The sequence below is a fragment of the Sceloporus occidentalis genome, unplaced genomic scaffold (assembly GCF_023333645.1).
Source record: "Sceloporus occidentalis isolate IW3139 unplaced genomic scaffold, rSceOcc1.0.p SCAF_12, whole genome shotgun sequence".
Classification (NCBI taxonomy): domain Eukaryota; kingdom Metazoa; phylum Chordata; class Lepidosauria; order Squamata; family Phrynosomatidae; genus Sceloporus; species Sceloporus occidentalis.
The window spans coordinates 9,940,561-9,957,617 of record NW_028316992.1 but is presented as its reverse complement, the minus strand read 5'-3'; the positions used below and the strand labels follow the sequence as shown (position 1 = coordinate 9,957,617).

Genomic DNA, 17,057 nt, shown 5'->3' with positions numbered 1-17,057 from the left:
ACTTTTAAAATACAATAGCATATTCACAGTCTAAATGTATTTACATATACAGAGTTTCATGTGTTTAAAGTGAACAGGAGGTGAAATGTGAATTGGTGGTGTAGTCGAGCCAGGACTTTAGAGGGTCAAAGGGTTTTGGTGTAGCTATGGCACTGACCTTGTCTATTTCCTCTGACCTTAAGTCCAGAATAGCTAGATAGGAACTGGATTTTTCCACCAATAATATATTCTTGTGAGCTATCTACTGGTGGCCTGTGGGCTAAGCAGGATGGATCTTAGTGCTACAGAATCAAGAAGTCCCCTGCTCAGAACATCGGCCACTGGATCTATGCCTGTTGTAATTCAAAGCATTTTAGGGTGACTTGGTCTGCAATGGTTGAATTAACACGTCTCAGATTTGCAAAAGACCCAGTGGAGATGAAAACTACTAGAAGTGTTTTGCTGATACAAAACAGAGCTGCCTGCATTTTTAGATTCAGCTTGGGGGCACGGTGATGGGAACTATGAGGCTGTGTGCCTGTACTTCATCATTTACAATTACAAAGCTGCCCCAAATCTCCTGTATCGTACCAATATCTTACCCTACATCACTTCAGGGATAAAAACTAGGATACATGTGACCAGGTTACACTAGAGTGTAATCAAAGTGGCAAAATTATTATTATTAATAATATTATTATTATCCGTCTATTATCCCCTCTGTTGTAAGCCACCCAAATTCCCAGTGATTGGGCGGCATATAAATAAATCCTATTATTATTATTATTATTATTATTATTATTATTATTATTATTGAAGACAAGCAGGACAGGCTGAAGCAGTTTGCTTTTGCCTCAGTCTACAGGGAAGGGCAAGACTCTACCCCCTTCTGTCCTTTCTGCTCTGCTCAGTTGAGTGGTGGTGACCTACAAAGCCCTATATGGCTCAGATCTAGGCTAACCATTTCTCCCTATATGAACCAACCTAGGCCCTGAGATAATCTAAAGAGCCCCTTCTCTCTTTCATCTCACCATCACAAGCATGGCTGGCAGGGAAGCAAGAGAGGGCCTTCTCAGTGGCTGCCCCTAAATTCTGGAACTCCTTTCCCAGGGAGGACAGAATGGCTTGCTCCCTGCTGGCCTTCCATCAGCAGGCAAAACCCTTTTTATCCCAGCAGGCTTTTAAAACCGGAGGTTTTAAAGGAATTGTCTGAGGCTGCTGTATTGTTTTAGACAAAACCGTTTTAATAGCTTTTAATTTTTAATAGTATTTTTATATTTGTAATTGTAGTTTTAAATCAGTTTAATATTTTCAGAAGTTTAAATCCTATTTTAATGTTTGATTTTTGGTATTTTATTACATTGTGCTTTTTGCATTGTAAGCCACTTTGAGTTTCAGTTTTGGGAGAAAGTGGTATGATGATGATGATGATAGTGGTGATAGTGATAAACATGATGATGACAATAATAATAATAAGAGTAGTAATAGCAATAACATTATTTTGTACTTGGAACTCAGCAACAATTGAAATAAACTGAGAAACAAATTGGGAATTAGGAGGAAGAGAGAGAAACCGGGACATTTTAAAAGCAGCTGAAAAGTGGGATGCCGAGGATTAACTGGCTAGTTGAGATAGCGGGAGGCATGCAATGCCATTTGGATGGAAATGTTTTAATAAGCCAATATACCACATCTTGTATAGTCTGACTTTTCTGAAACAATTGATGACCCAAAGTTTATAGTTTTTTGTGGGTTTTTCGGGCTATGTGGCCATGTTCTAGAAGAGTTTCTTCCTGACGTTTCACCAGCATCTGTGGCTGGCATCTTCAGAGAATGACCCAAAGTTTGTTTTCTCCACAGAAACTACAACTCTCAAGTTCTCCAGTCACATAGTTATGCTGCCTGAAAGATTCAGGGAGTTTTAGTCCATAAAATAAGGCCCTGTACAGACTGGCAGAAAGTGCAGGGCCCGTGGGCAGAGTCAGGGTGCAGTGTCCCGACGCTGGATGCCCTACCTCCACCCCCATGGCACCATTTTGACATGTGCCGGCCCACATGGCACTTGCCATCATGATGCAGCTCCAGCGCTGCATTCACATGACGCAGTGCTAAAGGGGCATCATAAAGCCATGCTGCTGCTATGCCACCCCTTGCAGGGCACAAAAAGGACTTGCTTTTTGCGGCTCCTTTTTGCGCTTTCCAGAATCTGGATCGGGGCCTCATTGTGAGGTTGCCACGGCCCAGATTCAGCCAGGAAAGCGGCGGCTGCATGCCACCCCTTTGGGGCAATCTGTATAGCCCCTAAGTTTTCTGAGTGTTGACTATCATGCCCACCTTAAACCAGGGGACAAAGAAATGAAGAAACCCAAGGCCATACCTGAATGTTTTAGGCTTCACATATATAAGAGTATTGCGCTTAATGAATTTAGAATCAGTAGGGGCAGTTTTATTTCTATGGCCAGAGGAGTCAAATATATGTATCTCATCTTTGCTTATGCTTCTTTCCTGGTTGGTTGGTTGGTTGGTTGGTTTCTCTGATTGATTGATTCCCTGCCAAAGCTGTGTTCATCCTATGCTTATTCAAATTCAGCACAAAGTCCTGAAGTACTTATGACTTCACTGAAGATTTTTTTAAAAAACGTTCGCCTTGTCTGCGATCAACAACACCTGACACTAATTTATACTTCAAAGACATTTTTGGTCAAAATGCAATTTTATCATCATATGCCATGCATTACCAAGCCGAGTAGAATAATGCAACAGAATACAATTCTTAATAGAATACTGTGAAATGACTGAAAGGCAGGATATGAATAAAAATACAATTTCCTAAACAATTTACTTAAAGGCACTGCTGTTCCTGAGGAATATGGCTTCACAAATATTCTGGTGGGGAAACATCACTGCTACTGATAACAATGTGAAATGACTTTTATTGGAAATAGTTGTTGTTTCCCTTCTAAAGACAGTTGTCACAAGAAATTTTAGTTATGAGGTAATTCCTGTCTAGGAAGTTAAACAACTGATTGTCATGTTCCAGAGTAAAGCAAATACCCAATTACACTCTAGGGCACCTTAGAGACTAGAGTTCTTTTAGTTTAATGTAATACAAAAATACTAAAAGTGACACCAATAGAAATAGATCAGTTTCTGCATATCAGTCAAAATCAATGCCCCAAAGCTTAACAGAGTAGTAAAACAGTTTACGTAAATGCATTCACACACACAGCCAAAGAAAGTGACTGGCACACTTGCTGAGGAAAGGCATTTTACAAATCTGGGGTGGCAACAAAGCAAGTCCCATAAGAGAATGCAGCCTCATAGCAACATGAGATACTGTAGTGTATCTCACAAGCAGAGTAATTAGTATTCACAAGCTGATGAGCAACAACCAGTCCCATACCATCACCACCTACACAAGGGTATAGTAGAGAAATATAGCAGTTTTCTTTGGTAAAAACATATTAAATACAGTACCTTACAAAGACTAAAGTTTTCATAGAATCTCACAGTGAGAGTCTCTTTAACACATGCTCTCTAAACACGAGGGAAAGAGAAAGAACTGCAGACTACAAAAATGGAGCACAAACAGATTAGCTGCAGACTGAGTGATGTAGGAACACAGAAAACATGGTGCGTACATGGAATGACATGAATATATCCTGCACTTAAACTCATAGAGAAACTTGCAACTACTGAAAGAGAGAGCAATATTAAGTATGCGATACAATAAAGGGAGAGGCGGGATACAAATTATTGTTGTTGTTGTTGTTGTTGTTGCTACCTGTAATACTGCAAGGGAGTATTGGACTGATATACCACACTTGTGTGTGGAGGAAATCATTGTAATGGAGAACATTGTATCCTGCAGTTATTAGCTTCTTTTCAACAAAGGTGAAAAACGCCTTCTTCATACCAGCCAACAATGCTGTTGGAAATGAGCCTGATGTAGCTACACAGTGCCAAATGCCCAACAAAAGTCAGTAGATCACATTCAAAATGAACTGTAGTTTCTGAGCAGGGCTAAAGAAGCCATGAAAAGAAAGAGCAAATTAATTCCCATATCTTTAAGCTCAGTCCCTCTTTTCAGGTCTGGCTTCTTTTCTCGCGTCCTCAGGGTGAGGGGGAAGAACCTCAGAGTGAGTGCACTGTTTTGCAAAGTGTGTCTGTGTACATAATTCTCTTTTGTAGGACTTTTTAAAAAGACTGACATACTCTGCTTAAAAGTGGATGACATTTAATATAGCAGCTAAATTAGGACACTGGGGCCTGCTCCATGACATCACTGTCGGCAATAATCTTTGAAAACACCTGGAGAACAGGAGAAGTCCCAGCAGACTGGCGAAGGGCAAACATTGTTCCCATCTTCAAAAAGGGGGAAAAAGAGGATCCCAACAATTATCGTCCAGTTAGTCTGACATCAATACCAGGAATGATTCTAGAGCAGATCATTAAACAGAGAGTCTATGAACATCTAGAACGCAACTCCATAATCACAAAAAGTCAACACGGGTTTCAGAGAAACAAGTCATGCCAGACAAATCTGATCTCTTTCTTTGATAAAATTACCAGCTTGGTAGATGAAAGGAATACTGTGGATATAGCATAACTTGATTTCATTAAGGCCTTTGACAAGGTTCCCTATGACATTCTTGCAAACAAGCTTGTAAAATGTGGGCTAGACAAGGCAACTGATACATGGATTTGTAACTGGTTGACCGGCCGTAGCCAAAGGGTGCTCAACAATGGCTCCTTTTCATCCTGGAGAGAAGTGACCAGTGGGCTCTGTCTTGGACCCAGTGTTATTCAACATCTTTATCAATGACTTGGATGACAGAATTGGGGGCATACTTATCAAATTTGCAGATGACACCAAATTAGGAGGAACAGCAAATACTCCAGAAGACAGGATCAAAATTCAAAATGACCTGAATAGACTAGAAAGCTGGGCCAAAGTTAACAAAATGAAATTCAACATGGAGAAATGTAAGGTACTGCACTTAGGGCGGAAAAATAAAATGCACAGATATAGGATGGGGGACACCGGGTTGAATGAAACTATGTGTGAAAGTGATCTAGGAGTCCAAGTAGACCACAAGTTGAACATGAGTCAACAGTTTGATGCAGCAGCTAAAAAGGCCAATGCAATCTTAGGCTGCAGTGTTTAGATCAACAGAAGTCTCTGCTCTGGTCAGGGTCCACCTGGAATATTGTGTCCAGTTCTGGGCACCGCAATTCAAAAAGGATGTGGAGAAACTGGAGCCTGTCCAAAGTAGGGCGACTAAAATGGTGAAGGGTCTGGAAATCATGCCCTATGAGGAACGACTTAGGAAGCTGGGGATGTTTAGCCTGGAGAAGAGAAGGTTAAGGGGTGATATGATAGCCCTGTTTAAATACTTGAAGGGATGTCATATTGAGGAGGGAGCAAGCTTGTTTTCTGCTGCTCCAGAGACTAGGACCCGGAGCAATGGATGCAAACTGCAGGAAAAGAAATTCCACCTCACCATTAGGGGGAACTTCCTGACAGTAAGGACTGTTCGACAGTGGAACACACTCCCTCCTTCCTTGGAGGTCTTTAAACAGAGGCTGGATGGCCATCTGTCAGGGATGCTTTGATTGAGATTTCCTGCATGGCAGGGGGTTGGACTGGATGGCCTTTGTGGTCTCTTCCAACTCTACGATTCTATGATCACCAAGATCTACCTCCTCTGGCATAACAAGAGGCCATCCCTATGTCTCAGATATTGGCTCTGGAATCAGTATAATTCTGGCATGCCTAAAAGGCACTAAATAAAGGGGGAAAGATGCTCCAGATGCACAGAAATCTAAACGATGAGCCCAGTGGGCTTTAAATACCTTCTTTAGGGACATTGTTAGGCCCAGCCACCTTAAATCTTTAGCTGCCAGCTCTGTTGTAGAACATTATGCATTACAGATGTTCTTTGGCCAGCTCACAGACAAATGCAACACAAAAATACAGTAGAAAACAATAACAATTCAAATTAAAAACACAGAGCAGCAAACAGATACAATTAAAAACAGAGACTGTATTAAATTTCCAAAAAGATTTATTTTTACTCGCAAGTACTAACAAGGGCCCCTGAGTTGGCTTAGATCAGCAGCATAGAGCAATGAGGAAAATATTTTTTAAATTCTTACCTATTGTGCCATTTCTGTGATCTAAATTGTCCTCCCCTCAGATTCTTTCTCCCCTATTTAGGAGGGGGGAGAGGTGAATACAGGTACCTCAATTCAAATCAGTAAAATGGTGCAAAAAAGTGGTTCCATTCCAAATAAATTCAGGGCCACTTCAAGTAGCTTTTCAGTGAAAATAAAATACATAGAGATATCCAAAGTAACATGTAGTTTGACCCCCCCCCCCCCCACTGGCACCACCTCAGCATTTCAAAGCTCTCATAACATTCATTTCATAGGGTGTAACCACAATACAGAATTAAAGGAGTTTGACACACTTTAACTGTTATGACTCTATTTTGCAGAATCCTGAAAATTGTAGTTTGGTGAAGTATTCAGCCTCATCTGTCAGAGACGTCTGGTGCCTCACTAAACTATAAATCCTAGGATTTTGTAGGATAGAGTCATGGCAATTAAAGTGGTGCCAAAGTCCTTTAATTCTGCAGCGTAGCTATGCTGATAGTTTCCAAAACCCAGATCTGAAAAATTGGGAGATACTATTCATAAAACATTCTCCTTGGCTGCCTTGAGTTTAGCCAATGGGCTCTTTATCTATGTATGTTCATTTTATATAGAACATCTTCATAGTCAAGATATGCATGGCAAGTTTCATTTCAGATAATATAATTGTAGCCCATGGTACTGCAAAATTCTACTTTATTATTGTATCATATATATTTAGGCTATTTTAACTGCTTATGGACTCTTATCTTAAAAAAAAAAATCTCCAGAAAAATATCCAGTGCAATTTAATGTCTTATTAATGATTTGCTCCTATACGTCATCTATAAAAGCTGGAGTATTTCAGATGTTATGTTTTGAATAATGTGCAAGCTTAAACAAGTAGTTATTTCTATGACTGGGTGACTGGATGAGAATGATCTCCGTATTCACATAATAGCTTTGCCTTCACTTATGCTGTGTATTTGTGTGCGTGCACATGTTCACATGTCTGCAAGAGAAAGAGTCAGTGAAAATATTACAACCATACGATATAGCTCCAGTGTTTTATCACTTAAGGAATACTAAATCCAGTATTGCAAGTCAACAATTCCGGACATTATCATATTGCATTTAAAGTGATTTATCCCCAATGGGATACAGTCGTGTTTAATTTTAAAATAGGGTGCTATCGCATGCAGATGCAGCTGAGCGAATGCAACCCGTATGCATCCCAGATCCCAGCCACGCCTATCCAGTGGCTTTTCAAAAATGGGAGCTTGCTGTTTTTGCATCACCTGGCCGTGGCCGCGTGAGATAACACCTGGTTTTAAAATTAAACGCCACTGTATCCCATTGGGGATAAGTTGCTTTAAATACAATGTGATAATCTCCTATATCTCCGCCTCCACAGATGTAACAGTTTGATACCAATTTAATTCTTTGTCCTACAGAATTCTGGGATTTGTATCAAAGACTTTTTAAAATTGTCATGCTTCTATTCATGCAACAGTAAGATTACTATAAGGTCCTTATGAGCTCTGCCAAATCCATACCACAATAGGGTTGTAACCATCACCAATGGATTCTATCTCACTGCCCCGTGCCCAGGCAGTAGGCAGCCCATATCCAACCCAGGCTTCTCCGGCAGCTTTTCAAGAGTGGGAAAATTCTGTTGGTGATGGTTACAACCTGCTTTTATCCCGGCACGGATTTGGTGTGTGATAATCTCCTCACTCTTTTTCATTCCCATGTTAACATATAGACATTCATGACACGAGGCTGCCAAAGCAGAATTACAGCAGGATAATAGTGTCTCTGGCCCGTAGCTGCTTTGTCTTCCATCTGTTTCTGGAGTGCTTCTTTTCACTGATGGCCAAAACTCATCAATGCCTCTCAATTGCTTTTCCACTATTGATTCACATGTGATAAGTTCCTCCTGCTGCACTTCTGATATGCAGGCAGCCATCTACTCACTGTTCCCAAGCAGGCTGTTTTCCTTTTTTCTTTTATGATTTGCTGTAACTGAGCAATTGGAGAAACAACAGAGGCTGAAAGACTCGCATACAGAAAGCAGAGCCCGAGCTATAGCAGCACTAAGGCACTTTTGAAGAGCTGTGTGAAAATTATTGTCCCTGAACTGGTATATCTGTGATTCCTACACTAATGTGATTGTGGGGTCTTAGCAGCCTGATGTGATAAAGTCCTCAGAGTACAGTGGACCCTTGGTATCCACTGGAGTTTGGTTCCAGGACCCCCCATGGATACCAAAATCTGAGGATGCTCAAGTCCCATTAAATACAGTGACACAGTTAAATTGTGTCCCTTATATAAAATGGCAAAACCAAGCTTTCCTTTTTGGCTTTTAAAAAAAATATTTCCAAGCCATGGAAGGTTGAATCCACGATTAAAGAATCCATGGATTCGGAGGGATGGTTGTAATTCGTCTTCACAAGCAGAAGCTGAGCAACAACCAGTCACACCTCTTCACCCAGCCCCACAGAGTGTAGGAAAAAATAAAGCGGCCTTAGTCTGCTTTATGAAGTGACTTTACTTACAAACGCTTAAGGTTTCAAAACATATTATAATAAGAGGCTCTGTAATATGCGCTCTTCAAACATGGAGGAAAGAGAGAGAGAACAGCAGACTACAACATGAAGGATTAACCAACTCAAAACTGCAGAGTAACTGGTGCACGGCATGAGAGGATGAGGCTAAGACCAACAAATAGGAAATGACATTAATGCATTCAATCCCTAAATGTTTGGAGAGACATATAAATTAGCAGCTACTGACTACAGGCGTGCTAAAGTTGCTTCCTCTGACAATACTGAGAAACTTCTCTGTGGGCATTTTTCCATTCTCTCCCATCTCCAACAAGTAGAAAGTATATAAAATACATATGATTCAGCAGAACCTAACAGCTTTATTATAAATTTACCTCATCAATACTGTACATATTTGATTTACATAAAATGTGGCTCTTCAGGCTATCATGTTTAATTCTGGATGGCAAAGAAAAGACTAATAGAACTGCTAGTACTCCAGCAAGATACTGTTGGTTGGGCCTCATCTTTTATGAAAAATGCATGAGCATCATGTCAACAGATGGAAACATTTATGCTTGGCACTATGTTTTCAAACAATTATGAAAGCCACATGTAGATTTATTTATTTTTTTAAAAATACAAAGCACAAGCTGAGCTCTTTCCTGTCAGTGAATATTAAAATCAAGCTCCTTGAAGCTCCTGTTGACACTTCATTAGTGCCATAAAGCTGTTGCTGTCATGGGAATGATGTGCATGGCAAAGACCCAGGAGAACTAACAAGTGAAGAAAAGGTCTTGCAAACACACTTCTTGGTGGATTTTTTACCATGTAGAAATAGTGTAAGACTAATAGTGGAAAGCAAGGAGTTAAGGGTAGGATGTCAAGTAGAATACAGGAATATAGATATGCATATCGACCAGAGCTTTGATAAGTTACTGTTCTTGGAGCTGCAGTACAAAGAAAGGTACTTTTCCAAGTTCTGAGGTTGTCAATAACCCCAAATACAAGCAGTTAAATTTACTAGCCTTCAAAGGATAAGCCATTGATGCAATCCTGAACAGGCATTGAAAACAGCCACTGACAGGGGCAGTAAAAAAGATGGTGACCCTGAATCTTCTACTTTGGCCTGAGTGACCCTCTTACAATATACCGAAACTATAGACCAAAATTTATCATATAAATATGAGGCCTAAAGAGATTTTCAGGGTAAAGCATAGGCACTATAGTTTGTTTGGAATGGAAAGGAAGTGATAAAGAGAGAGCAAGTATCCTTGTTTGTGATATTTTTTAAAAGCAGTTCTCTTTATTACATTTTATAGAATTGTTTTTTAAATGCCAAGATGTTCAAACCCACATTTCATTACTAGCATTTGTGCTCATTCACCTTGCAATTTCTAGTACTGCTCTGGCGTTATTTTCCTGAAGTCTTGCACTTTATAAAATGTATGATTTATGAATATGCGGTTTTGATCCTTTGCAATGGGCTGCGGGAGAAATGGCTCAATAAAAGGTTATTAAAGAAAAATCCATAGTGTTTCATATGTTGTGCTCATTTCATAGAGCAAGGACCCTGGAGTAACTTTAATCAATCACATGGTAAGTGCCTGCTAGATGAACTTGACAGGTGTCATAGAGAAATCTTCCTAGACACCCTACATCAGCCCAAGTGTGCCCTGGCATATTGTCACCATCACAGACATCCTTGGGAGACAGCAGCACTCTATCTATCTACATAAACCTTTGAACTCAAGCAATGCAATTGCCATAATTTCACATTGTGAGACTCGGGGTCCTTCATTTTCTACACAATGCTCTGTTGCTTGAATTTTGATCCAATTGTCTACTGAATGATTAAATGCAAAGGTTAAAACCCTTCACCCCTTTTAAGAGGCCACTGGTGCATGTGTGATGGCTGTGGCACAGACCAAGGTTCTTTCATCTTGTCAATATCTTTTTGACATATAGGAAGATCTACATTGCAAAGCAGGATTACTCCTATGGCTTTAGTAAGACAAACAGAGTGAAACTGTGTAAGAAATATTCTGAAATCACATGTTTAATGTACAGCACAGAGGGCCACATCTAGAAGAGTTATTGTGCATATTAGCATCAATGGAGTGGATGGATTTTTTATCACACACACACACACACAATAGCAAAAAGAGAGATTCCACCTAAACATTAAGAAGTATTGCCTGAGAGTAAGAGCTGTTCTGCAGTGGAATAGTGAAGCCTCCTTCTTTGAGGGTCTTTAAACAGAGGTTGGATGACTGTTTTTCAGGAGTGTCTTATTAGTCATGTTTCTGAATGCCATGGGATTGGACTAAATGGCCCTATGATTCTATGGGCAGAAACAAGTAAAGCACAAGTTTGGGAGACTTGATCCAAATCCCAGTCTGGATTAGGAACCTGATGTGAAGGAAGCATGGATTTTACCATTTACCCCGATCTAGCCTCAGTCCAGGCTTGAACCCAGCCGTGTACCTCGTGTTTGCACTGGAAAAAAAAAGCTTCCATTTGTACCAGTGAGAGTTTTTCTTCCCAAGTAATATACCAGACCCATGGGGCTTGATCGAGACTGGGGTCACATCACTGACTGGGATTCTTGCCAAGATCCTGATCTAGATTGGTTACCTCATGTATTGTTTACTTGCAGAAAAGCTGTACATACTGTCCCATTCAGTTTGGTCATGAATCACAATGGGATACTATCTGTCTCTCCTTAGAAATTATTCCCATCAAACTCAGTGGGGCTTATTCCCAGGTACTGAAAGAAGAGTTTCAGTACATTCTTTAAAAAGCCAAAATAGAAGACTGGAGATCATATGAGAGGAATGTATTCCACAGGAGAAAGATCACACTTCTTATATCTCTTGGAGAATTAGGAGGCTATAAGTCCCCAAATGAAATAAAGTTCAAAAGTTTATATTGGAAATGTATTGTGCAACTATGTTTTCAACAAACCTGGTCATTGCACAATGTTGCTCCAATTTTTATTTTATTTTATTTATTGCTTTCATTTTGAATTTTGAGAATAATATAATGTCATTATCTGTGCCAAACTGGTTTTGGTATTATATAGATAAGGGAGATATCTAATAGTGAACACAGCCATTGTCAGTTCGGTCATACATTTATATCAGACAAATGGCTGAAAAGAACTACAGCAGTCTCTCTGTATCCAAGGATTCTTTATCCATGGATTCAACCATCCATGGCTTGAAAATATTTTAAAATATATATAAATTCTGAAAAGCAAGCCTTGATTTTATCACTTTATATGGGAGACACCATTTTACTATGCCATTCTTTTTAATGAGATTTGATCATCCATGAAGGTACTGAAACCAAACTCCAGAGGATATCAAGGACCAACTGTATATTAAAATGGCTGTTCACAAAAATGTAAAATGCCTGTGACTAAAGATGGCCTGCTGGAGCTTTGCTGAACTGAGAAGGGAAGGTCATTAATACAACTGGGAGGGGGTAGCTATGCGGGGAGAAATGAGCGTATTCTCCCGCAATAGCAATTCTGCCTCCCCACTGAAATTTCCCTTCAGTCCCCAAATTTCTAGCACTATAGTAACTTAACACTTCATTAGAGCATTTAGAAATGCAGTATGTATAGGCTTTCAAAGAAAGAAGGAAGTAAAGTCATCAAGGCAATGTGAACTCAGCAAATAGAAGAGTTCTATGTATGAACCTTTTTCAGTGTCTTATTCTCTGCAATGATATACATTTGGGTACTGAATGAAAATTTAATTCTGGGCAGATTTTTTATTTGGAAGGAGCCATGCTCTCATTCACCCCACCCCTCACACATACACCTACAACCCTGAACTGGACTTATTTGTTAAAACAATCTGATTGCTTTAGCATGTAATGACAACAACACAAGAAGAGTCTTACCTTTGTTGACTCCTCACCTGCTTTGTCCCCACTACCAGCCAGAGGTATAGTGGAAACAGGTTCACAGGATTAGAACTTTTTATTCAGCAGAGATGATGATACTATCATCTCTGACATCCCAGTCAAGTGTTCCTGTTCCCTTTGCCTTCAGCTACAATCCTCACAGATGCTGCACTTGGGTAAGGAATGGGCTTTTCTAGTAACAAAATACTGTTGCAGCTGTCCCTGTTGTAATGCAAAGCAATTCTGGTTGCCTTAGCCATGAGTGGACAGTGAAGACCCATTAGATTTACAAAAGCCTTACTCCTGGGGGAGAATAAATTCATTGATATGGAAGGCCACAGATGTTTAAATTATTGGGTTCTCCCTTGAGAGCATGGCTACGGAGACTGACATGATGTTCACTTGGAATTTGCCACCACACTGCTGCAGCCAGCAGATCACCACCTGCCACATATGAGACGTTGCTTTTGGCACAACCCTGTCAGTGCTGGGTTTGGGACAAACCCTGAATGTGGCAATGCAGCCACACACAGTAATACACATCAACATTTGAAGTGCCAGAGAAAAAACATATGCAAGACTGTCCCCAAAGTCCCTTCCTTCTACAAGGGGTCTCATCAGCAGGCTCTAGTTGTCCTGCCAAGAGGAAATCATCTGACACATACTGCATCCACTGAAATACTGACACTTGTTGAAAAATGAACTTCTGTGTATGCTATACTGACAGACTGACAAATACTATTCTTTGAGACACTTTCCTAAAACATCAGATAATAAGCCCAGTATACCAAATTAACTAATACAAAAAAAGAAGGAAATAGCAGTTTTGAATAGTGATCAATGTTGCATGGATTCTGAATGGTGAGAGAGTCAATGACTTTGTGCATTTTGTTCTTCAAGATGACTCTCATTTTGTCCTTTGGAGTCATGGTTAAGCCACCATAGCTGACATTATCAATGGCAGAGAAGTTTATCTTTTGATTGTAGCTGGTGACAGAAGTATTCAGGATGTTGGTGATAGTGACATCCTCGTTTTCTGTGCAAACATCATCTGGAGAACCCTAGAACAGGAGAAAGTTACTAACAGGTGAGGATGTGACTGTCTCACTATTTAGTAAATAATCCACCAGAATATAAGATAATGCAACTGCAAATGGCAAGAGTGTGGCATAACTTGGCTGCCAACACACCATTTGTTTGGGATTTTTAAAATCCCTGGAAATCTTAGTCAAAGCCAAATTCTGATTCACTGATATTAGAGCCTGAGGGACCAAATATTAATATCCTGCCCAGTCATTCAATGAACATATCCTTTGATGGCTTATAATTTTTTTGGGGGGATGGCTTATAATTTTTAGGAATTTCCTAGTCTCAATAACATATCCTCCAACTATCCTGATTTAGCAGAGACAGTCCTGATTAGTCCTTTGCTACTGTACTCTTCCAGCTGTTTTTAAAATGTCCCATTTTTCATTCTCCTATTACTACTTTCCCTTTTCTCCTCAGCTTACTTCAATTGCTACAAACTGAATTCAAAATGCAAACGTGGTTTGCACTCAACTAACTCAACTAGAGACAGAAGAGAGGGGTCAGAATCTTGCTCTTCCCAGTAGGCTCAGAGAAAAGCATATTGCTGTGGCCACTCCTAACTTGTGAGTTCTTCCTCATTAATAACTTTTTCCATCTTGATCACTATTGTTGCTTGGCCCATGTGTCCTGGTCTTCATCTGTGAAATGTTGAAGGGTATGCAATAAAATTCTCCCCCACCTACTTCAATATCACAGAAGATTTTTTTGGCTTTTTACCACCACTCACAGAAACAGCAGCTCTGGAATTTCTTTAAAACTGCTAGTGAAATACTGCCAGTTGTCATTACTCTGTTAGGTTTTGAGAAATTATAACTGGGAGAGATTATGGATGAATATGATTTCAATATGGGCCTATGCAAAATGAAAGATACTATTGACTATGTGGGAAGCATAACCTGGTGTCCATGGGTAAAAAAGCAAAAACTGGTGAGGATCCAGTGGAATCCATTAAAGAAACTAAAGACACATATCAAGGTGCTCAAAACATGGTTGTTTATGGTTTCACACTAAGTGTATTCTTAAGGCCTTCTTTAGGGGACTACTTAGAATCAAATTTCAGAAATTTCTGAACCAGGAACTCTCAAACCATTGACTGGATGATGTTTATTGATTTTGTTCAATAAATGATTTGAGAGTTCCTGGTTCAGAAATTTCCGACGTTTTATTCTAAGCAGCCCCCTGAAAAAGGCTTAAGGGTACACATAGGGGTTTTCATTGTTGAACAATAAACTTTTGAGCATCTTGTGACTGTTTATCCTTGGCCAGCTGCTACCATCCAATTGCCTCATCAGGATCCAATGTAAATGACTGTTCAGGTCCCTAATATATTATATTCCATTTATTATAGTACGTTTTACACACATACACACACAGCTGCTCTAACCAAAATGTGATGGCTAGGTCTAGTTGCCATTTTAATTTTCCACAATTCCCTAAAGCAATGCTACAACACCCTGATACGTCTCAGAGCACCTTCTCTGCAGTCAAGACCACCTATGTCCACCATCATAAGAGACAACTGTACCAGAGCACACTTTGCCCCAAGATGCTTTGAACTTGGAACCAGCCCTGACTTTATGGATACAAGAGTAAACATAATCTGAAATAATAATTGCAGACTAGTGAAATGACTTTGGCTTTGTTATGATATATGATGGTTCACTAGTTTCTTCTCTGGGAAGGTGGATGTCTAGAAGGTAAAATCTTTCCTCCATCTAAGCACAAAAAAGGGAAAATGCATTTCCCTGCTTGCCTCCACTGAAAAATCTGACACTTTCAGACTATGTTTTTAAGGAAGCACACAAGCCCTCTGACTAAATATTAAAATTCATCCTTACAATTTTCCCATTGTGTTAGTTTCCACAACCAAAAAAGCATATGCATACACACAAGAATACATATAAACATTTGTACATATAAATGTGCGTGCAGGCATGTGCACATGCACACGTATGCAGAGAATTTCACTGTAAATGTTTCTTGTCAGCAAGATTTGCTTAACCTTTTATATTGTTTGCTCACCTTTTGAGGTTTATTGGATGCACATTTTTGAGACATGATATAGTGTGCGACTGCATATTCCACCAAAGCACCAAATATAAAGCTGAAGCAAATGCCTAGGTAAATATCAATGGCTTTAATAAAACCGTTGGTCTTCGTTGCTGAGTTACGACTGCCCATCATCAGAGTGGTCATTGACAATACAGTTGTTACTCCTGTAAAGCAGAACAGAAAACATTTTCATTGCAAAGCAAATGAGCATTTTTCTTTGAAATTTAGCAGATACAGTCGGCCCTCCGTATCTACAGATTTTTTTATCCATGGATTCAATCTTCCATGGCTTGAAAATATTTTAAAAATATATAAATTCCAATAAGCAAACCTTGATTTTGCCATTTTATATAAGGGACACCATTTCACTGTGGCCTAGGTGGTCTGGAAAAGGTGCTCTGAGAAATATCAGAGTGTATTTAATGGGACTTGAGCATCCACATTTGTTGGTATCCATGGGGGAATCCTGAAACCAAACCCCAGTGGATACCAAGGGCCCCCTGTAGTACGTTTGCAAAGAGAGCCAATCTGGTGTACTGGTTTGAGCATTGGACTACGACTCTGGAGATTAGGGTCAATTGCCCGCTCGACCACAGAAACCCACTGGGTTACCTCAGGTGAGTCATACACTCTCAGCCCCAGAAAACCCCTTAATACATTTCTCTTAGAGTCACCATAAATTGGAAATGACTTTGAGGTGCACACAGCAGCAGCACCAGCAGCAACAACAATAACAATAAAAGTTTCCAGGGCTGGCCCAAGATATTGCACAGCCTATGGCAAAGGGCAAAATGGCACTTCCCTCATATCACATGCAGAGAACAACCAGATTAGCAATTGACTATTATTTCAGTAACAAATAGAAAGCCACTTTTACCAGGCCTGAGGACAGAAGCTAGCTTTGAAGGCATTGGGCAGGCTGCATAGCAAACTCAGCTGCCTTCTGAGATCGCACTGCAATTTTCTTTGGCTGCAGTTTGACACACTTTTACCAATGATATATACGAAGGAATAAGCCCTATTCTACAAGAAAGACTTTTACCATATATGGAGTGAGAAATAACAGATGTTCAAGCTGGGTTCAGGAAAGGAAGAGGCAGTATGGAACATATTACAAACATACTTTGGATAATGGAGTGCACCAAAGAATGTGAAAAGAAATCAGTCTGTACTTTATAGGTTATAGCCTTTGATTGTAATGACGATGAAAAACTAAAGAAATGGGTGTGTCACATTTTATTGTTCTGATGCTTAACCTGTATTACAAACAAGAAGCTACTATTAGGACAGAATACAGAGAAACAGAATGGTTGCCAGTTGGCAAGAGGGTCAGGCAAAGCT

At 39.8% G+C, this 17,057-nt stretch overlaps 1 protein-coding gene across 1 annotated transcript in view; it reads right to left on the bottom strand.

The window, feature by feature from the left end:
- Positions 1–11,770: 11,770 nt before the first annotated feature.
- Positions 11,771–17,057, bottom strand: part of GABRP (gamma-aminobutyric acid type A receptor subunit pi) — a 36,220-nt gene continuing 30,933 nt past the window's right edge. The window contains exons 9-10 of the mRNA XM_089477825.1: positions 15,687–15,880; positions 11,771–13,636 (exon numbers count right to left, since the gene is read on the bottom strand). Coding sequence (XP_089333951.1) covers positions 13,334–13,636; positions 15,687–15,880 — 497 coding nt within the window. The 3' untranslated portion in view covers positions 11,771–13,333. The remainder of the gene's footprint in view (positions 13,637–15,686; positions 15,881–17,057) is intronic.